General features: G+C 41.6%; 1 protein-coding gene across 2 annotated transcripts; it reads right to left on the reverse strand.

Annotated features, from left to right (window-relative positions):
* Positions 1 to 5,684: 5,684 nt before the first annotated feature.
* PMP22 (peripheral myelin protein 22) lies at positions 5,685 to 20,928 on the reverse strand. 2 transcript variants are annotated; one of them, XM_069951515.1, is made up of 6 exons: positions 20,827 to 20,915; positions 20,384 to 20,451; positions 18,218 to 18,317; positions 15,238 to 15,334; positions 10,746 to 10,886; positions 5,685 to 7,320 (listed from the first exon to the last, which is right to left on the reverse strand). In XM_069951515.1, the coding sequence occupies exons 3-6, from the start codon at positions 18,293 to 18,295 to the stop codon at positions 7,160 to 7,162; spliced, it is 477 nt and encodes a 158-aa protein (XP_069807616.1). In that variant the 5' UTR covers positions 18,296 to 18,317; positions 20,384 to 20,451; positions 20,827 to 20,915; the 3' UTR covers positions 5,685 to 7,159. The 2 variants fall into 2 exon arrangements, with proteins under 2 accessions (XP_069807616.1, XP_069807615.1); XM_069951514.1 differs by lacking the exon at positions 20,384 to 20,451 and having other exon boundaries at positions 20,827 to 20,928.
* Positions 20,929 to 22,759: the final 1,831 nt, after the last annotated feature.

Raw genomic sequence — 22,759 nt, forward strand, 5'->3', positions numbered from 1 at the left:
ACAGCACTGTATTCTCTACCTGTAACACTACACAGCACGCTGTATTCTCTACCTGTAACACCACACAGCACGCTGTATTCTCTACCTGTAACACCACACAGCACGCTGTATTCTCTACCTGTAACGCTGATATTGGAATAAAGTAATGAACTTTTTTTTAACTTAATTTTAATGTTTTTTCTTTTCATCTACACGCACATATTATGATCAAGCATCTGTTATCTTTGAAGTTGAGCCCCAGAATAAGGACTTTATCCAATATTATCTTACATGAGATATACTGTTTATGCCTCATTTTTTGTGTGACTGGCAGTGCTGGCTCTGATCCTCTCTGCCGTTTAGCATAACTTTACTGCATCATTTTTGTGAATACGCTGCAGTACTGCAATGAATATCTAACATGTGTGAACACAGCCCTAATTTCACTGCATAATTTTGCACAGTCAGTTGCAGCAGCTGCTTCTGGCCATTCAGAGATGGTGAATCACTCAGGGGATTGTGGGATGCAGCCCCGCCTCCTGTGACATCACACCCTGCCCCCTGTCTGCATCATCAGCCTGATCTCAGCAGACACACACAATGTGAGACAGAGGCATGGAAGATTTGTCTCCTAAGGTGGGAGAGCAGAAGGAGCAGGAGACAATGTGGATTGGCGAAGAGGCCAGTTTTCTTCACTTCCTGGATTTCTATCAGCTACCAGTGTGGCAGAACCGCACAGATACGGTAATACATTATATAGACACATCTATATAACTTTTAATGTACTTTTAATAGAAAACAAATTTTCCTTATGTGGCAATCCCCTTTAACAATTCCTTCCATAGATGTTATTATCTATTCAGTCTTCTTCTTCACCCAGTTCTGAGCTTATGCTCTCTGCTGAAGACACAAAAATCTGTGTGTGACCTTATCTCTCTGTCTCCCCCCTCTCCCTTCTGAGACAGCTGATGTAAACAAGTCCCTGGCAGGCTGTATCTGCAACATCGTAGCTTCTTTGTAATGCTGGAAGGGTTCTGAAGTCAAGTTGCTAATGAACTGTGATTTATCCTCCTGGCATTACAAAGAAGCTACAATGTTGCAGATAAAGCCAGTGAGGGACTTGTTTACATCAGCTGTCTCAGAAGGGAGGGGGGAGGAAGGGGAGACAGAGAGAAAATTTCACACATATTTTTGTGTCTTCAGCAGAAAGCGGCATCTGAGAACTGGGGGAAGGGGACTGAATAGATAATAACAAGTATGTAAAGAATTGTTAGTCTCACCATGGGCAGCAACATATCAAAAGTTATGTTTTAGTGAAATACCCCTTATAAAAAAAAAAAAAAAAAAAACAACAGCTCCCATTGAGCTTAAAGGGAGACATGGAACTATGGAGAGTAGATCTGCCCATTTCATTGCTTAGCCCAGATTGAGCAATGTAGGCAAGCGGGTGGTCCTACCTAATAATTGACAGCTCTCTATACAGTATGTACACTTATACATAGAGACAGCTGTCAATCATTGGGTAGCTCCAGCCACACGACCCAGAATAAGCAGAGATTTATATCAGTTAATGACAAGTATACTGGAACTTTTCCCCACATACTGTATATCAATCTGTTTAGCTTTTCCTGCTCTATAACATGCTGCCCTTAGGTTGCACTGTATATTCAATGTGATCTAGTGAAGAATATTCCACGTTGCTATACTGCTGACGTCCAGCAGAGGGCGATCTTAGATCACTGTTATTCCAATATAATCTAATAAAATCTTTCTTAGTAGAGAGGAAAATCATGTGACCTTGTCTGCGCCCAAACACTGACTTTCCTGAGCTGAATGAATTGGCATAAAATGGACATTAAAGGAACTAATGCAGAACACCAACAAAGTATGTGTCATGGGATCAGTGCCAAAGTGTGCGAGAGAGTCATCATGTTACTTATTACTAAGGGAGTGATAGGACAATGACACGCTGACACTTGGGGTACAGGATAGTGACACGCTGACACTTGGGGTACAGGATAGTGATACGCTGACACTTGGGGTACAGGATAGTGACACTTGGGGTACAGGATAGTGACACGCTGACACTTGGGGTACAGGATAGTGATACGCTGACACTTGGGGTACAGGATAGTGACACTTGGGGTACAGGATAGTGACACTTGGGGTACAGGATAATGACGCGCTGCCACTTGGGGTACAGGATAATGACACGCTGCCACTTGGGGTACAGGATAGGGATACGATGACACTTGGGGTACAGGATAGTGACACTTGGGGTACAGGATAATGACACTTGGGGTACAGGATAGTGACACGCTGACACTTGGGGTACAAGATAGTGACACTTGGGGTACAGGATAATGACGCACTGACACTTGGGGTACAGGATAGGGATATGCTGACACTTGGGGTACAGGATAGTGACACTTGGGGTACAGGATAATGACACTTGGGGTACAGGATAGTGACACTTGGGGTACAGGATAGTGACACGCTGAGACTTGGGGTACAGGATAGGAACACACTGACACTTGGGGTACAGGACACACTGACACTTGGGGTACAGGATAGTGACCCGCTGACACTTGGGGTACAAGATAGTGACACTTGGGGTACAGGATAATGACGCACTGACACTTGGGGTACAGGATAGGGATACGCTGACACTTGGGGTACAGGATAATGACACTTGGGGTACAGGATAGTGACACTTGGGGTACAGGATAGTGACACGCTGAGACTTGGGGTTTGTATTGTTGTATGTTTCCCTTGTGATGACATCAGACCTGGATCTATAGGATGATAAGTCTTCATTCTCCTGTATCTTCTCTTGCACTGGATTAGTTTGGCTCCCTCTGCTCTGGATGCCACCGACCACCCTTCCCGGAGGGGCACAGTTGCTGATGATTGCTAGGATCGGGGTTCTGGAGCTAGCAAGGGGGTCCTAACTTTACCCTGTAGTCTGCTTTGGGTCTGCAGTGTACAGGGTGTGGGGATCAGTGCGGGATCCCTGTGCTCCCCCCCCCGACTCAGTCGTATGGATGATGGTGATGATGATGACGATGGTGATGAGAATGATGTCATCATCGTGTGCTTCCAATCTGCAGAGTGTGGAAAGTGCAGGTCCGGCCAGTGAGGGAGCAGAGGGCAGATGAGTATAAAGGGTTTTTATTTGGTTTTTTTGCACCTATCCATCTCCAGGTAGGAAGGTGGTCCATATCTAAACTGGGGGACAACTATGTACCCCCTTAGAGGGGCACTTACCTGTGAGCACTTATCTACCTATTTGGGGTAAATCACCTGCTGGGGGCATATATCTATCCACTGGGAACAACTACCTATTGGGGCACTTTACTGGTGGGTAACTACTACTGGGGACACTGGCTGCAAAGCCATGTTACTGCTCCTATCTACCACTGTATGTGGGTGTATCTCATTTTGCACAGTGTACCTCTCAGTCATTCTTCCTTAGATTTCCAGTCGTCATGGAATTTTATGATATAGGTGTAAAGTGGAATCTGATTGGTTGCTAGGGGCAACTAAGACAATTCTACTTTACACCAGTTTGATAAATCTCCCCCATAGTCTTTACGATGTTCCCATTGTATTGTTTGCTGTTTGTAGAGTTCAGAATAGTCACCTTCCTTGTTCACTTCCAGCTATAACTACAGTCAGTCAGGGGTAAGGTGAGTCTGGGGTCTTTATTTATTTAGGGGGAGGGGGAGTCTGGTCTGGAGTCTGTAGATGTATTGAGTTGTATTTGCTAAGGGATATGGCCTGGAGTCTCTATTCCCCTATCTACAGGAAAGGGGACGAGTAAGAGGGGTGGGGGGTGTCTGAACTCCTAAACCCCCACCCCCCCATCCCCGCTGATCTCCGTATCAGCCTCTGGCTGCTGTGTTATGAACAGAGCCGCAGGTACAGCACGAGACCCGTGGCTCTATACATTCCTATAGGGCCGCTGGTGAGAGCCGAGTACAGTGCTCCTCCGGCCTACTCGGCTCTCTCCAGCACCTCCATAGGAATGGATAGAGTCACGGGTCTTGTGCTGTACCTGCGGCTCTGTTCAAAACATAGAAGCTGGAGGCTAATACGGAGATCGCAGTCGGGTTCAGAGGTCAGACTTGTCCTCTATCATGTGGATAGGAGACAAGTAAATTTTTCTTGGAATACCCCTTTAATAATAATCACTGTGGTCTGTACTATTTTAGGTAATTTTGTAATTTAGGTAATTTAGCTATTTTTATTAAGGGGGCTCTGTGTTTAAATTGAGCATCGGTGTCTGTTATTATTGTGGGTTTAACTTAGAGGGTTTGTTCTGGGGTCTATATTTACCCCAATCTGGTCTGGGGTGTTTATTCTGCGTTTTTTTTGTTTATTTATGGGACTGGTGTCTGATCTGGAGTCTGGATTAGATTATGCGGTCAGCACTGAGGCCTTTATGTAGCATGTCTGCTCAGTCTGTGGTCTCTTTTTATTCAGGTCAACTGGTCTGGGGACTGTATGTATTCAGGGGGGTCTGGTACGGTGTCTCAATCATATTAGGGGGTCTACTGTAGGGTCTGTATTTATTTAGAATGTTTGTTGTGTAGTCTGTACACACATATATATATATATATATATATATATATATATATATATATATGTGTGTGTGTGTGGTGTGGCATCTGTATTTATTTAAGGAGTCTCCAATGTATTCATTATAGGTGACTGATCTGGGGTCTGATCTGGGGGTCTAAATTACTTTAGGGGGTCTGCGCAGAGGCTTTTATTTATTTAGGTCGTCTGCGGTGTGATATTATTTAGGCCATCTGGTCTGGGGTCTGAATAAGTTTAGATGGTTTGCATTGAAATATAGTCTGGGGGTTTTATTAGTTTAATGGGTCTGGGGGGGTCTATATTTATTTAGGGGGTATATGTTATGGAATATTTATTTAGGGGGTATATGTTATGGCATATTTATTTAGGGGGTATATGTTAAGGCATTTGGTCTTAGGGGTAAATTATTTAGGGAAGGTCTGGTCTGGGGTATTAGTTTAAAGCATCTGCTTTTATTTAGGTTTTCTTTGTATCTTTCTTTTAATTAGCTGTTCTTGAGTTTATTTTAGGTATATAGTCTGTATTAGGTATATATAATCCAGTTGTTTAAGAACTACAAGTCTCATTATGCCTGGACAGCCAAAGCTGGTTAGGAGGATCTAGTTTGAGTTGGTGTATTAGTTAAGAGAGTCTGATCTAGGGACTGTATTTATTTCTGTGGGTTTTTTTGTTTGTTCTTTTAAGCTTAATGGACCTTAATGGATTTATTTTACTTGTTTAGGGGGTCTAGTGGCTATTTTTACTTTGGGGTCTATATTACTACAGGACCTTTGACGTTTCTGTCTTAGCCTAATGGGTCTGGTCTGGTGTCTGTACGTTGGGGCTTTGGTTTGAGAGCTGTACTTATTTAGCAGGTCTGGTCTGAGGGGTGACCTGGAGTCTTTTATTAGTTTCTTATGGGTTAGAGGCTAGCCTAGGGGTCTTAAGTTTTTATATGGGACCGGTATTTGTTTTGGGGGTGTTATATCCTTGTGATGCAAAACCCTTAGATGGGGGGCATAAGGTATAAAACAGCGTTGCTTCTTATAACCTCGCTTCCCACGGTCTCCCCTGCGCCCCTTCTCCATAGCATGATGATAACAGAGCTCACAGTAAACACTTCGGCAGGTGTCTAAGCAGCCATTTTTTATTAAATGTTCACATAGACCTGAAATTTAGAGAACTAGACAGAGTTTCAATGGTTTTATTCTAAAAATAACAAAAAAGAAAAAAAAATGAGAACAACTAGAAATGTTACTGGGTCAGCAGTTAATGCAGAGGTTAAAGTAGAAGGAATGGTCAAAAAATAAAATTATCATAGCACCACTTTTTTTTCCACGTTAAAACGACACGGAGTGAATCTAATTCTAATTTCAGTCAGGAGTCGATTATCTAAAATCCTCTATTTTTTTCTTTAATTTTTTTTTAGAAGCAAACAAAAAAAAAATGTTTGGTAAAATATTTTTGGCTACCTTTTAGCTATATTTCTATATGTATAATACATGCACATTGGTTAAAATAAAAATATACATAGACTGTCCTTTTTCCACGTCCTAAATTTACTTTTGAGACAGGTACACACGCACACACACATTCGGATGGTAAAGTCCCTCCCACTTTCTGGCGCTGCAAAAGAGTCGCAGGCTCCGCTGGCAGTGTAGGGTCGATTCAAACTCGGCCATAAAGCAAAACTTAAAAATAATTTGCCATAGAAAGCAATAATGCAATCAAGGAATTTTTTAACACCTCGAAAATTTTTGATTTTGTTGCGTTGTTGCTTTCTCCAAAATGCCCCCAAAAATTTTTTGTAATTCAAAAATTTTGATTGTCCTATCCACAAAGTGATAGATAACTTCCACAGTACTTTGGCGTTGTCTCAGTGCAATAGTGAAATGGCATTTTGAAAATGTGACCCTGTCGCTGGCCCAGCCTCATTGCCCATTCCGTCAGGGCTTACTGACCGCCGGGCTACGGCTTTTACCCCCTTGGTAAGTTGCCAGACGGGTCCACAGCCTCTCTCTCTTTGTACGGACCCGAAGGACACTTAACTGCTCTGGAACAAACATCATGATGGCCATTTCCGCTATGAACGCCTCTCTCTTGTGTTCTAGCGTCGGCCATTTTGAACCTGACATGGAAGCCATGTTTTTTTTTAACATAAAAATGGCTTTTTTTTATTCCTTATGAGCAAGGGGTAGTCACTGATATGGATTAAGACTGTTGGTATGTTTTTCTTAAGGCACACAAATTGAAATGTTTTTGGGTTGATGCTGTCCACGCACAAAAACAAAATTGAAATTTTTGTGTAGCGGACACATTTTTGAACAATTTTTTTTTTTCTTTTTAGGCTACAGGTCAAAATAAGCAAACAATACTATGTACATATATGTAAAAAGTGTTATAAATAGGTTTTTAAACCATAGATACTATTTACATCTTCAATTAACACAGGAACCCTCCCCCGCCGTACTCTCTCTCTTTTTGGGGAGGAGGGGGTTTGAAATTTTTGGTTTCAAATTTAATTTTTTTTGGTGTGTTTTAGGATCCCCCTTTAGACTTTTATATTGAGTTTTTCCTAGTCACGGTGGCAGGTCAATCATTATTCCCGCTTTCTCAAGATGACATAGATGATGCCGCTGATGATGGCCAACGGGAAGGCTACCCAAGCCAGGATGTAGGCATATCCAAAGCTGACCGTATCCCTGTGCCATTCTGTGTGTCGAACGGTAAAGATGGATGCCCCGGCCACCACGCATAGACCTAAAAAGAGATTGAGAAAAGTTTGTTTTTTTTAATCTTTAAAAATATTTATTAAGATCTTTTTCAAGGTAAACCTGCCACTAGAGGCTGCTCTTACATATACTAATAAACACCCAAATAGTCTCCAAATATATTATTTTACTAATTTGATCATTCAGAAAATCTGAAAATCCAGCACTTGTTCCTAGCAAACAACTGCAATATATTGAGCTGTTTCCGAAGCAGAAAACTAAGAATTAGGAAATTTTGATTATCTAGGATACTTAATAGTCCAGAATGTTGATACCCATTGTTGTACCATCATTGTGTACAGTTTTATTAGATGTTGACTGTAAACAAGTCAGGCTTTAAAAAACTGACGTTTAATATAAATTAAGTAGGACTGGTGGCGCTGTTGCATGTATTGCTATGGAGAAAATGTCTCTGTTTGCAGTGTGGTAAACAATGGTACTGCAAGTTTTAAATAAAAGTCAAATTTTAGGTGGCAATAACTTTTGAGTATGAGATTGCTTCAAAATATGAGACATCTTATTTTAATTAGCAATTAGCGCATTACAATATACATCAGTCATTTCAAGAGGCATTGCTTCTCCTTTAAGGAGTATTCTTAACAAGCCACCACCATAACTAGGGAAGAGGTTGTGTAAAAAAAAACAAAAAAAAAAACTAAAATGCATTTGTGAGCGAGTCATTGTCTATCCCTGCATATTCTGCAGCACTTTTCATTTTGTCTTACACCTACAGTTCCTGGCTAGGGTGGCCAGTCTCAATGGGCACATTGTTTCAGAAAAGGCAAAAAGTGGGCATTTCACTGGCCAGGTCACTGGGCTCCACATTGGTCAAACCGCCCACCCAAATTTAAAGACAAGCAGACTGTGTGAGAGGAGGACAAAAATATGTCATGTCTCAGCCAGAAGTTGCTAAATATCACTGAGAGGGTGTAGGGGCAGAGACTATACTACCTAAGACATGAAGCCTGTATAATTATATACTCACAATACACACAGTATCCTGTATAAAAACGAGAGCTGATGTCATCATCTAATCTTATGCAATACATTTAAAGGGAAAACAATGAGTTGAAAATGTAGTCCAATCTGCCAGCATCATGTTATAGAGCAGGAAGAGCTGAGCAGATTTATATATAGTTTTGTGGGAAAAGATTCAGTAGAACTTGTAATTTATGCATTTAAATCCCAGTGGGCGGTCCTAATCCCACTTGACTCCTATACCTAGACATAAATATTTACTAGTATGCAAAAGAACACTGCAGAGACACCATCACGTGTCTTGACATCAGTGAACTAGCCAGACCTTCCTCCGGGAAGGAACAACCAAGGCGAGGAATGTCTCCAATTAAGGAAACCACCTAAGCAAGGTATTCATCCACAGACAGCTGTTTCGGGGTTTTTGCCCCTCATCAGTGTGGAGTAGGTTTCTGGCTAGTGGGAGCAATGCCTAGTAAATATTTACTAGTTCTACTAAATCTTTCCCCAGAAAACTATATATCAATCTGCTCAGCTCCTCCTACTCTATAACGTCTATAACATGATGGAGTGCATTTTCAACATGACGGATTCCCTTTAAAGGAGAAGTCTGGCGAAAATATTTATTAAAGTATTGTATTGCCCCCAAAAAGTTATACAAATCATCAATATTTACTTATTACAGGAAATGCTTATAAAGTGCTTTTTTCCCTGCACTTACTAATGCATCAAGGCTTCACTTCCTGGATAACATGGTGATGTCACTTCCTGGATAACATGGTGATGTCCCTTCCTGGATAACATGGTGATGTCACTTCCTGGATAAAATGGTGATGTCATGACTCGACTCCCAGAGCTGTGCGGGCTGTGGGTGCTGGAGAGGAGGATGGCAGGGGGACACTGAGGGACACTGAGCATCCCCTGCCATCATCCTCTCCAGCAGCCACAGCCCGCACAGCTCTGGGAGTCGGGTAGTGACATCACCATGTTATCCAGGAAGTGACATCACCATGTTATCCAGGTAGTGACATCACCATGTTATCCAGGTAGTGACATCACCATGTTATCCAGGAAGTGACATCACCATGTTATCCAGGAAGTGACATCACCATGTTATCCAGGTAGTGACATCACCATGTTATCCAGGAAGTGACATCACCATGTTATCCAGGAAGTTAAGCCTAGATGTAGTAGTAAGTGCAGGGAAATAAGCATTTCCCGTAATAAGTGTATATTGGTAATTTGTATAACTTTGGGGTGGGGGGTGGGGGGTGGGGATTGGCAATACAATACTTTAATAAACATTTTTTGCCGGACTTCTCCTTTAATTAAAAATTAGGGGAAAAGATGATATGGTTCCATGCCAATCACAAGGAGGGTTATGGGGTTTATAAGGCAGGGTACTTCTTGCCTGATGTAACCTATTATACTTGCAGGGCACTGAGGTTGAGAGGAACCCCACCAGGGGGCATGTTGCTGCAGGGTAAGGGGACAAGAAGTTGCATTGGGTGGCACAGCTATGGGGGAACATCTGGCACTGTTATTGGCTGGCATTACTACATACCACTGTGGCTGGGACTGATGTTTGATGCATACTTATGCATGCACACCCCCATGCATGATGCACAACCTAACATGACAAGCTGCTGCATATACCCGTGACCTGACTCCTATATAGTCACCACCTGCCAGAGAACTACCAGAGCTATATGGTGCCACATCAATCATTTTATATATATATATATATATATATATATATATATATATATATATCTTATTTGCGCAAGTGTTGCCTGGTCTCAGGCAACCTAGGGTTTGGCCAACAAATAGCAAATGTTTGCTTGTGTTCCTATGGGATGGAGCCCATGGCTGTGCCCAGTTATTAGTCTGTGTGACCATTAGCTGTTTGGAGGAGTGAGTCACGGAGCAGGCACGCAGCGCCATAGAGAGTGCATAATCCAGGGTTTAAAGGCCCAGCCCTGCTAAATGAACCGATGAATGGATTCCAGTACCCAGCATGCCTATAAACTGTGAAAGGGTTTTGTCCCTTTGCATCATGGTAACTGGGCATGGCCTGGAAAATACTGAGCTGAAAGGAAGGGTGGGGTTCACTTCATAATGATTTACTTAACCCTATTGCTGTTGTTTTACACCATACTGCAGTCACCTCCAGAGCTGCATTCAGAACGCTGCTGATTTACTGGATCACAAATATCCCCATTGTTTCGACACTGCGATGTGCATTCCTTGCTGCATTGAATCATGAAAGATGTAGGGCATTATCTGTTGTAGAAACAGCTACATCTCCCACAATGCAATGCAGCAGAGCACAATGCAGATGCTAAACTAATAGGTGTTATACCATGATGGATTCCAGAACTGCTATAGTCCCTTCCCAGTCTGGGACCATTTCCCTAGACCCCTTCTGGTGTCACTTACCTGCGAGTAGCTGGAAGATGCCGGTCAGGTAGAACCGTCCACCTTTAGTAAGAGTGAAGAGCTGGCAGAAGAAGAGGAACAGGGAGAGGACGCTGAAGATTATAGAGAGGATCATCATGGCCTGGACAGACTGGAGCCACTCTGCGGAGAGAAAACGGCAGACACTTATTTATAACCTTCCCATAGAAGCACTTAGCGGCACGATAGATCTGCACATATTACCGGTTATACAGAGTAATTCCAATAATCTGGTATCCGATGGTACAGAATCCATACAGCCGACTGTGCCAGGATATCTGAGAGGCTCCTGGAAAAACTGGAGTCCTCCCAAACTGAACAGCTGCGGTCTGTATTAGTTTATGGGGTCTGGTCTGGGGTCTGAATTATTTTTGGGGGTTTGATCTGGTTCTGTATCAGTTTATGGGGTCTGGTCTGGGGTCTGTATTAGTTTATGGGGTCTGGTGTTTGTATAAATTTGTGGCATCGAGTCTGGAGTCTGTATTAGCTTATGGGGTCTGGGGTGTGTATTATTTTTTGGGGTTTGATATGGGTCTGTATCAGTTTATCGGGTCTGGTCTGGGGTCTGTATTAGTTCATAGGGTCTGGTTTGGTGTCTGTATTAGTTCATGGGGTCTGGTCTGGGGTATGTATTAGTTCATGGGGTCGGGTCTGGAGCCTGTATTAGTTCATGGGGTCTGATCTGGTTCTGTACCAGTTTATGGGGTCTGGTCTGGGGTATGTATTAGTTCATGGGGTCTGGTGTCTGTGTTAGTTAATGGCATCAAGTCTGGAGTCTGTATTAGTTTACGGGGTCTGTATTAGCTGGAGTGGTCTGGTCTGGGGTCTGTATTTGTTTATGGGGTCTGTATAAGTTTATGGGGCCTGGCATGTGTATTAGCTGAGGTAGTCTGGGGTCTGTATTAGTTTACGGGTTCTGATCTGTGGTCTTTAGTTTATGTGATCTAGGTCTGTGTTAGTTCATGGGGTCTGGTCTGGGGTATGTATTAGTTTATGGGGTCTGTTTTAGTTAAGGACATCTAGTCTGGAGTCTGTATTTGTTTGGGGCATCTAGTCTGGAGTCTGTATTTTTTATAGGGTCTGGTCTGGGGTGTAAACTTTTTTAAGACACCTGATCTGGAGTCTGTCTTTCTTAGGGATCTGATATCTGTATTAGTTTATAGGATCTGTTCTTGGGTCTGGTCTCTGTATTAGTTTAGATAGTTTGGGGTCTTTATTTGTTTGGGGGTCTGGGCTGGGGGTCTACCGCTATTTCAGATTGTAATGAATGGGATTATAAGCATAACTTGTGACGTTCTGGCATTCCCTATATAACCGGTCGGGATATATATATATATCATTGTGTGCTCTGTACTTTGCTCATTGCTTCTTCTCTGCCCTTCAGATGATTCTGATTCATCAAACAGACTGTGTATATGGACGTCGCTGTTTGGCCGTGTATCCATAGCAACTGGCCCATCTGAAAGTTAAATTCATGACGTGCCGCTTTCTATCTCCTCCTGCATTATTAATCAGATTTATTTTCAAAAACATCCAGTCAGCTGCGGGTGCAGAGGCCGACCCCTATGTAACTGCCGGCCCGCCGCTAGACAAGCGTTCAATAAAACTTAAAGCTTTTATGTCAATGGTCCATTAAGACGTTTTGTATGAACGGGAAGGCTGGTCTTAAACCAATTCCATATCCAGTCATCTAGGAATCTGTAAGAACGGTAACATGACACCAGCAAAAATCCTTGTGTAAAATATACTCCACTTATTGGGGGTCGAGAAGGGTCAGAAAGCCTACGTACACCTTCACCATCATTCTTTCAATAGACAAACACTTTCAGAGACATGGCCGCTTTGCTCCATAAACAGCGCCACACCTGAGCACAGGTCATATGTAGTATTGCAGCTAAACCCCAGTCCCTTTAATAGTTGCAGTAGGAGGCATCACCCATGGACAAGGCGCCAGCCACGCTTTCTAATCCTCAACAACCTTTTTCCCCTTGTGACGAATCGTATAGATATTAGTATATCCATCTGTCCTCAAAAATAACAGGTGGGGTCTATGGAAATCCTAAAAGACATCATGTCTCCATATGGCTACAATACACATATAGCGTTCCAGATCCACCCTACAGGAAGTGGTACTTATATATGGCATTGCATAGAAAATAATACTTCCATATAGCATCCTAGACCATGTCTACCAGCAATGGCTTGTCTATAGATCATTCCATAGCCAATAAATGACATGGTACTACTGTATAGCATTGCATACACCTCTACATAAAACAATACTTTAAAACTTATTCAAGAACCACCCGATAAGATACAGAATTGCAGAGCTCCCTGTATGAAATGTCATGGTACCTCTTTATTATATTCCAAAGATCCCCAAACATTAATAGTATGTCCACTTTGCATTTCAGAATCCCCTATATGAAATAGTACTTTCATATATCTTTCCAAAGTTTCTGAAATGGTATTGCTATATAGCAATTCAGACCCCAGTGGCAGTAAATTGGACTTCTATATAGCATTACTGAGACCTTAATATTAAATATTACTTTCATGTATAACTCCAGACTCCCTTACAGTGAATACTACCTCTATACATCTTTCCAGAGCCCCTACAATAAATAATACTCCCATATATCATTCCAGAGCCCCCCTACAATAAATAATACTCCCATATATCATTCCAGAGCCCCCTACAATAAATAATACTCCCATATATCATTCCAGAGCCCCCCTACAATAAATAATACTCCCATATATCATTCTAGAGCCCCTCTACAATAAATAATACTCCCATATAACATTCCAGAGCCCCTATAATAAATAATACTCCCATATATCATTCCAGAGCCCCCCTACAATAAATAATACTCCCATATAACATTCCAGAGCCCCTATGATAAATAATACTCCCATATATCATTCTGGAGCCCCCTACAATAAATAATACTCCCATATATCATTCCAGAGCCCCTACAATAAATAATACTCCCATACTGAACCCCAGACCCCCTTACAGTAAATAGTACCTCTATATATTATCCCAGAGCCCCCTACAATAAATAATACTCTCATATATCATTCCAGAGTCCCCTACAATAAATAATACTCTCATATAACATTCCCTACATGAATGGTACTTCGGTATAGCATTCCAGAGCCCCCCTACAATAAATAATACTCTCATATATCATCTCAGAGCCCCCCTACAATAAATAATACTCTCATATATCATCCCAGAGCCCCCTACAATAAATAATACTCTCATATATCATCTCAGAGCCCCCTACAATAAATAATACTCTGATATAACATTCCCTACATGAATGGTACTTCTGTATAGCATTCCAGACCCCCTACATTAAATAATACTCCCATACAGAACCCCAGACCCCCTTACAGTAAATAGTACCTCTATATATCATCCCAGAGCCTCCTACAATAAATAATACTATCATATATCACTCAAGAGCCCGCTATAACAAATAATACTCTCATATATCATCCCAGAGCCCCCTACAATAAATAATACTCTCATATATCATCCCAGAGCCCCCTACAATAAATAATACTCTCATAAATCATCCCAGAGCCCCCTACAATAAATAATACTCTCATATAACATTCCCTACATGAATGGTACTTCTGTATAGCATTCCAGACCCCCTACATCAAATAATACTTCCATATGGCATTCCAGGACCCCCTACACAAGTTAATCTGTATAGCATTCCATACCACCCACAAGAAACTGCAACCTCATATTACATCCCAGAGTCCTTTCTCCACAGAGCAGAACTCTTACCAACCCCCCTAGCAATAATGGTTTCTCCCTATACCATGCCAAAGCCCTGTCCATTCCCCACTTGCGTTCCTTGTGAACTCCCTATATAATAAATGGTTTGGCCCAAGATCCTTCTATAGTATTGACATGCAATCTCTTCCGGAACTAATACATTTTTAAAATTATTTTAAGGAACAATGGACTTTATTGTCACCGTGTCTGTAGATCTATTGTAATATATATACCTGATCTGCCGCCAAGTAACCTACAAGTTGTGGGATGCAATAAATTGTAAGAAAGCCATGTGTTGGACTTTGTTGTAGTAACATTGCTCCATCACATGGGCCGTACCATTCATTTCTGGCATTGTTTTTAAACTGCATTACTTTATACCCACCACCAGGGGGTGTCACGAGCTAACACAGTTCCATAACCCATCCATGAACTGAGCGGCAAATATGCTGTGAGGTTTTTCAGCCAATTTGAAATCCAAGAGGCCATGGACTATACTACTGCTGCTTTTATGAGGGTAACAGGCGGCCTCTTTTAGTGTCTTAAAGGGCAGCGCTCAGAAATAGCCTCTCAAGTGTTTTACGGTTGGTTTACAAGTTTATTTTTGGAATATTTGGGCGTAGTTCCGAATATAACTCCGCTCCACCTGTAAAGCGATGCTGTAGGCCTACTCACCATTGTTTGAGGAGGAGAGGCAGTTCCAGGTACTGCTGGCTCCTTCGCTGCAGTTCTGCCACAAGTCCGCAGCATAGCCATTGCTCACTAGCCAACTCTGGTGGAGAAAGAAGAAAGTCCAGAGCATTAGAATAACGATGCAAACATGAGGACCTTTCATAACGGACATTACGACTGTGATCCGATTCTGAAGACCTACCGCAAAATATAGCCATTTGGGTTCTGACGAAAACACTATGACCTTTCTATTCTTCCATATACTACCTACAAAACTGATCACTAAGCGTGGGCGTGTCCCAGGGTGGGGGAGCATCACTAAGCGTGGGCGTGTCCCAGGGTGGCGGAGCATCACTAAGCGTGGGCGTGTCCCAGGGTGGCGGAGCATCACTAAGCGTGGGCGTGTCCCAGGGTGGCGGAGCATCACTAAGCGTGGGCGTGTCCCAGGGTGGCGCAGCATCACTAAGCGTGGGTGTGACATTTATAAAGGCCAACTGATGACGTCATATTTTGTACTTTCTGCCTACACCTCGTCTAGTGGGTCTTATCAAAGAGTTTATCAAAGAGTGTTGTTTTTTTTTTGCTTTTTTTTTAACCAAAATCTTAAGTGGTTTCAGCAAGAGGCAAGTCCTTTCTTTATATTTCTTATTCCATCTAAATCTATTTCTAGATTTGGCTCAAAAATGAAATGATCCCCCGCCCCAAAAAAATTTTTGTGTAAAACTCTCCAATTTCTCGTTCCTCGTGGGCGTGTCCTCTATGATGACCACCTTCAATTGAAAGCATTTCTACTCTGTGTCAAAGTCATAGAACCTTCCATGTCATAAACAGCAGTACTCTAATATAAAGGAAGTGGTACATTCGTCATGTACCCTTTCATCATATGATTGAGGCTCCGCCCCGCGTAAATCAACACTTTCAAATTTCAAATATCTACTACACAGTGCACCCAACCACTAACCTCATAGACACAGTGCACCCAACCACTAACCTCATAGACACTGTGCACCCAACCACTAACTTCATAGACACTGTGTACCCAACCACTAACCTCATAGACACAGTGCACCCAACCACTAACCTCATAGACACAGTGCACCCAACCACTAACCTCATAGACACAGTGCACCCAACCACTAACCTCATAGACACGGTGCACCCAACCACTAAACTCATAGACACAGTGCACCCAACCACTAACCTCATAGACACTGTGCACCCAACCACTAACCTCATAGACACTGTGCACCCAACCACTAACCTCATAGACACAGTGCACCCAACCACTAACCTCATAGACACTGTGCACCCAACCACTAACCTCATAGACACAGTGCACCCAACCACTAACCTCATAGACACAGTGCACCCAACCACTAACCTCATAGACACAGTGCACCCAACCACTAAACTCATAGACACAGTGCACCTAACCACTAACCTCATAGACACTGTGCACCCAACCACTAACCTCATAGACACGGTGCACCCAACCACTAACCTCATAGACACGGTGCACCTAACCACTAACCTCGTAGACACGGTGCACCCAACCACTAACCTCATAGACACGGTGCACCTAACCACTAACCTCGTAGACACGGTGCACCCAACCACTAACCTCATAGACACTGTGCACCCAACCACTAACTTCATAGACACAGTGCACCCAACCACTAACCTCATAGACACGTGCACCCAACCACTAACCTCATAGACACTGTGCACCCAACCACTAACCTCATAGACACCGTGCACCCAACCACTAACCTCATAGACACTGTGCACCCAACCACTAACCTCATAGACACCGTGCACCCAACCACTAACCTCATAGACACAGTGCACCCAACCACTAACCTCATAGACACAGTGCACCCAACCGATAACCTAATATAGTAAATTTTTAATACTTTACAATTTATATTAAAACAAAAAAGTAACATTATTCTTAAAAATTTTTACAAAAATGTTCAACTGCTCCCGACCTAAAACCGATGTACAAGTAACAATTTTATCCCCTATTTATTTATTTATTTATTTATTTTTTTCTTGCTTCCCAGTCTATCGTTAAAGTAATGAAGCGATGTTTATGAAGCGGTCGCACATTCCCTGCCAGCCGGAGTACGTTGATGTGTATGCTTTTGGAATACGTAATCCCTAAAATACCAAAGACTCCAATAAGGAAACACTCTGTCAGCACCACTTTTAACCCTTTAAGACTGCAGGCTGCCACTTTAAGAGCTAGCAGTATAGTCAACTAGAACATTGTTACAGCAGTCTACATCTATTTAACTTTATATTCATTTCAAATTTAATTTTTGAAAATTTTTTAAATATATATATTTTTAAATATTTTACTCCTATATTTTACTCCTCAAACATCATCGTGACTCTCCAAACTGAATTCCATTCACAAGCCTCATACTGTGAGTATATATAGGAGGGGGGAGGTTTTAGCCGCTTCCAGCTGCGTAGCTCCACACATTTCGGGTCTCATATTTCACAATTTGAATCCCACTGCAAAATTCAAACTTTTTTTTTTTTTTTTTACTTTTTCCCTCCAAGACTGAGCTGCAGACTCCAAATTAACGCTACGGAAATGCCTTGCACGGCACATCTGGAAAACAGATTGTGCCCTGCCTAACAGAAGCATCCTATATATTATTTACACCCAATTATTCGACTGCGCTTAGACAGTGAAAACGTGAATGGCGTATTTTTCTTTCCGAAGAAGGTTATAAATAATATATTCCTTGTATTGTACACGGCATAAACACTCGCAGGCGGAGACATGCACATTTATCATATTTCTAAATATTTCAAAAATTTTCAAAAACATTTGCCGAAAATCTCCCAAAAATAGAAATCTGTGAAGTTTAGATAAAAATTTTCAAAAAGATCAGCTTATCTAGTGGTAATTACCAGAGTGCGTGGTACATACATGGACGCATATGCTTCTGGCTAAATTTTAGGTACTTACGCTGACGATCGTAGAGACGAACAACAGGACCAGGACGGCAACATGGAGGATAATGATCCCAAGCAACAAGAGAAGCATTTTCAGTCAAGTATCCGGATACCTATGGGAAGAGAAGTTCTGTGGTTTAGACCCTGAGTGAGTCCGTTCCCTACAGCAACAACTTTCAGAGTGAACTAACAGTCTGAGAGTCTGGGTGTGTCAATCTGTGTCTGTACACCCACTGGTCTGTAGGGGGAGCCAAAGCATCACACCCTGACACCCAATTTCAGCAAAAAAAATAAATCTCCCCCCAAATACTGCACATAATGCAAAAATTAACATGCATTTGTATACACATCGTCCTCTTGTTACAGAACTTACAACTTCGACCATGAAAAAATTTGCAAAAACAATTCAATTGACTTTTTTTTTGCAAATTTTGCAAACCAAACTAATTACAATGTTCTATGTATTATTTGGAAACTAAAGATCCAATATATATTTTTTTTTTTTTCGCACACACCCAGAATTCCAACTTCTCCACATCTGTTTCCAAGCTCTTCCACGGAGCAGCAGTTTTTTATTTTTTTCTTAACATGACTGACATATGGGTTTAATAAGAATGGGAAAATTAGGTTTCATCCAAGTTAAGCTGAGTCTGGGTTCCTGAAAAGATACAGAGCTTTCCTGCCCAGACCCTTGAGGTGGAAACTTGATCATTTCGAGGGCAAGTCCGGATCACGTAAAACTTGACACTAAAATATTCGGTTTATGTTTTTACAGAGATCTTGATGTTAATTATTAAGATATGATCAAGTGTTTTAGTTCATTTGCCAGTGAATGGAGCTGGATCCTCACATAACTGTTATATATAAAAAATGTAAATATTGTAACATAGTATAAGGAAGTCAGAGAGCCCAAGAGGGAATATTCTGTAGCCTGTTAGTTTGGCAGAGCCCAATAGCAAAGTACTAGGAGATGGGAGTGAGCCCTGCAATCTGCAATACAGGATGAGCCAAGGCAACACCCAGGAAGGCATCAGCACAGGGACACCGATCATAGCAGATGGATGGAGTAGTCACCACCACCCTCATCATCATCAGCATCAAAACAGTCCACATAAAGCGTCTCTCTCTCTCTCTCTCTCTATATATATATATATATATATATACCACAGAAGACTTTGTCATTCGGAGTACCTTATTCTTATGACTGCAGAGAACTATGAGTTATAATGTACAACATAAACAGATAACATATTCAGCTCTGCTGCTCCACTACACATACAAGTGGAATGTAACCAATATAGGAATATCTATTCAACACCCTGCCATAGGCAATGCACCTATACACTATAGTAATGCAAATACAGTAGTATAGATGTAGCAGACCCAAGTTTGTCATCCTATATGACTGCAGAGAACTATGAGCTATAGCATGCAACAGAGTTAAATAACACACTCAGCTCTTCTAGGCTTTATCTTTACACTGTATATATGATGCATAGATGATTGAGCCAATGCAGCAATGTCTAGATTGACTCTTATAGACAATGCACATATACATTACAGCAACACAAAAACTAGGATAGATAGATAGATAGATAGATTGATGATATATAGATGATAGATAGATAGATAGATAGATAATAGATAGATAGATAATAGGTAGGAGATAGATAGATAGATAGATAGATAGATAGATAGATAGATAGATAGATAGGAGATAGATAGATAGATAGATAATAGATAGGAGATGGATAGATAGGAGATAGAGAGAGAGATAGATAGATAGATAGGAGATAGATAGATAGATAGATAGGAGATAGATAGATAGATAGATAGATAGATAGGAGATAGATAGATAGATAGATAGATAGATAGATACATAGGAGATAGGAGATAGATAGATAGATAGGAGATAGATAGATAGATAGATAGGAGATAGATAGATAGATAGATAGATAGATAGGAGATAGATAGATAGATAGATAGATAGATAGATAGATAGGAGATAGATAGATAGATAGATAGATAGATAGATAGATAGAGAGATAGATAGGAGATATCTATAGATAGATAGATAGATAGATAGATAGATAGGAGATAGATAGATAGATAGATAGATAGATAGATAGATGATAGGAGATAGATAGATAGATAGATTGTGTATAATCAATATCCTCACCTACAAATCCTGCAGTACACATGTAGCAGAGATGAGTTTGCCTTTCTGAGGTAATTTATTCCATGTGACTGCAGAGAACAGAGAGTTATAGGGAGCAACAGACTGAGCTCTGCTACACCCTAACTATATACATATAATAACTGCATACAAACAGGAATATAATATTGCCAGTTCAATGCACACAGACATCCTGCAGAATAGATGTAGCGGTGCTGAATCTGCCATGTGGAATAACTCATGCTGCATTATCCAGATATACTTGGCTGCAGTGCACAAAACACATATCCAGCTCTGCTACACTGCACAGGAACAAGCAAAATCTAACCAATATGCAATCTCAGTTCAATGCAAAAACACAATCCAGCAATAGAGATGTAGCAGAGCTGGTTGTGTCATCCACCTGTTTGGTGCCCTGTATGTGGGTAGTGATGGCCAGTACTTACTGTCTGGAGCCCTGAGGGTCTGTCCTCCCCTGTGGTGTCCTCTGGGTCTGAGTTATTTGAGGTTAGCTGCTGAGCAGGGTGAGGATATAAGTTTCCCTTTAACAGGATGGACGCCCCATGACGCTGCTGCGCTGGGTGTGCCCCTGCATCACTCCAGAGCCCAGAGCCTGGCTATAAATAATACCCAGGGAGTGGGGCTGCCATCACAGGGGGGGGGTTACTCATCCTGTCCTGAGTGATGTCACCCAGGAATGTGACATTTGTCACAAGTGCCCTTGTTGTAGCTGCTGCACAGTCTGGAGGGGTGTGGGACTACAACACCCAGCAGGCTCTCATCAAGTACTAGGAAAGTTTGTACTATTGTGAATGTTGCTGAGACTTGTAGTGCTTCTATGTAGACACAAGTTCAACAATAAATGTGGCTGTGGTGGAGAGTATTGAGGAACTATAAGTCTCAGCAAGACAACAGCCCTTACTATATGCTGAGTCAGCTGAAGGAGTGTTGTGTTTGTATCATACATCAGGCTCATGTATATTATAACTAGGATGGGTAAACTATGCTGTAAGGAGAATATGGTATATTGCTATAGGCTATGTTCACACAACGTCAAAAATAGAGGCGGCCGATTTCACTATTTAAACAAACAACCGCTTTTGCAGCGATTTAACTCTGGCAATGGCAATGCATTGAAGTCAATGGGAAGACGGATGTCCAATGCACACAGTGTATTAAATACTGGACGTTTTTGCCGCCGGCGTCAAAATAATGAACATGATCATTATTTTCGGACGTCTTTGGCACACAGCAAATGTTTTTTCTTAGTTGTTCACACACAGTTTTTCTTTTGTCACCGTTCTTTCTCCGTTTACTATTAAATCCAATGGACTTTTCAATTAAGCCGCAAGCACCAGTCATTGCACTGGGGAGGGCAGACAGCAAAATGACGGCCGTTATTTTAGCCTCAAAATAACGGACATAATTTTAAACGGAGCTAAATAAACGTTGTGTGAACATAGCCATATATAGGAGAAGAAAACACTATAATACTGCTCCTGTGTGCAAAATATACTATACTACTACTAATATTACTACTATAATACTGCTCCTATATACAGGAATATAACTACTATAATGTGGCTCAGGGAAGAAACAGAGTGCTGCACATCACACCTATGGCTGATACTAGTGCCGCTTGGCTAAATATAAAACACATCAGAATTTTGTGTATGAATTGATCAAGCCATACTGCCCCATGTACCTCGTGCCGGTATCTGATACACATGGGTCCCTACACTAAGTCCACACCGTGCCAGTCAGTGGCCACCAACCCCGCAGGCGTGCACAGCCAGGGAACGGGGGCCATGGGACGGCCCTGCGACCCCCATGCCACAGGACCAGACCCAAAAACACCACACCAGAACCCGGCCAGCACCGCCGGCGGAGAAGGTCGCCCCCAAGCAGCACAAGTCTGGATAAGGTATTGCGCTCACCATAGCTGCAGCAAACAGAATGGGAAAAAAACTACTATAATACTGCTCCTATATACAGGAATATAACTACTATAATACTGCTCCTATATACAAGAATATAACTACTATAATACTGCTCCTATATACAGGAATATAACTACTATAATACTGCTCCTATATACAGGAATATAACTACTATAATACTGCTCCTATATACAGGAATATAACTACTATAATACTGCTCCTATATACAAGAATATAAATACTATAATACTGCCTCCTATATACAGGAATATAACTACTATAATACTGCTCCTATATACAAGAATATAACTACTATAATACTGCCCCCTATATACAGGAATATACCTACTATAATACTGCTCCTATATACAGGAATATAACTACTATAATACTGCCCCCTATATACAGGAATATAACTACTATAATACTGCTCCTATAT

This window comes from Dendropsophus ebraccatus, chromosome 14 (genome assembly GCF_027789765.1).
Source record: "Dendropsophus ebraccatus isolate aDenEbr1 chromosome 14, aDenEbr1.pat, whole genome shotgun sequence".
NCBI lineage: Eukaryota > Metazoa > Chordata > Amphibia > Anura > Hylidae > Dendropsophus > Dendropsophus ebraccatus.

What these genes read in the sequence shown, in the direction of transcription:
- PMP22 (XM_069951514.1), bottom strand. Translation starts at nt 18,295, where the DNA reads ATGCTTCTCTTGTTGCTTGGGATCATTATCCTCCATGTTGCCGTCCTG. An exon ending in CCTCTCCTCCTCAAACAATG is followed by an intron (nt 10,887 to 15,237) that starts GTGAGTAGGCCT and finishes TTCTCTCCGCAG; the next exon opens with AGTGGCTCCAGTCTGTCCAG. An exon ending in CATCTTCCAGCTACTCGCAG is followed by an intron (nt 7,321 to 10,745) that starts GTAAGTGACACC and finishes ATCTCTTTTTAG; the next exon opens with GTCTATGCGTGGTGGCCGGG.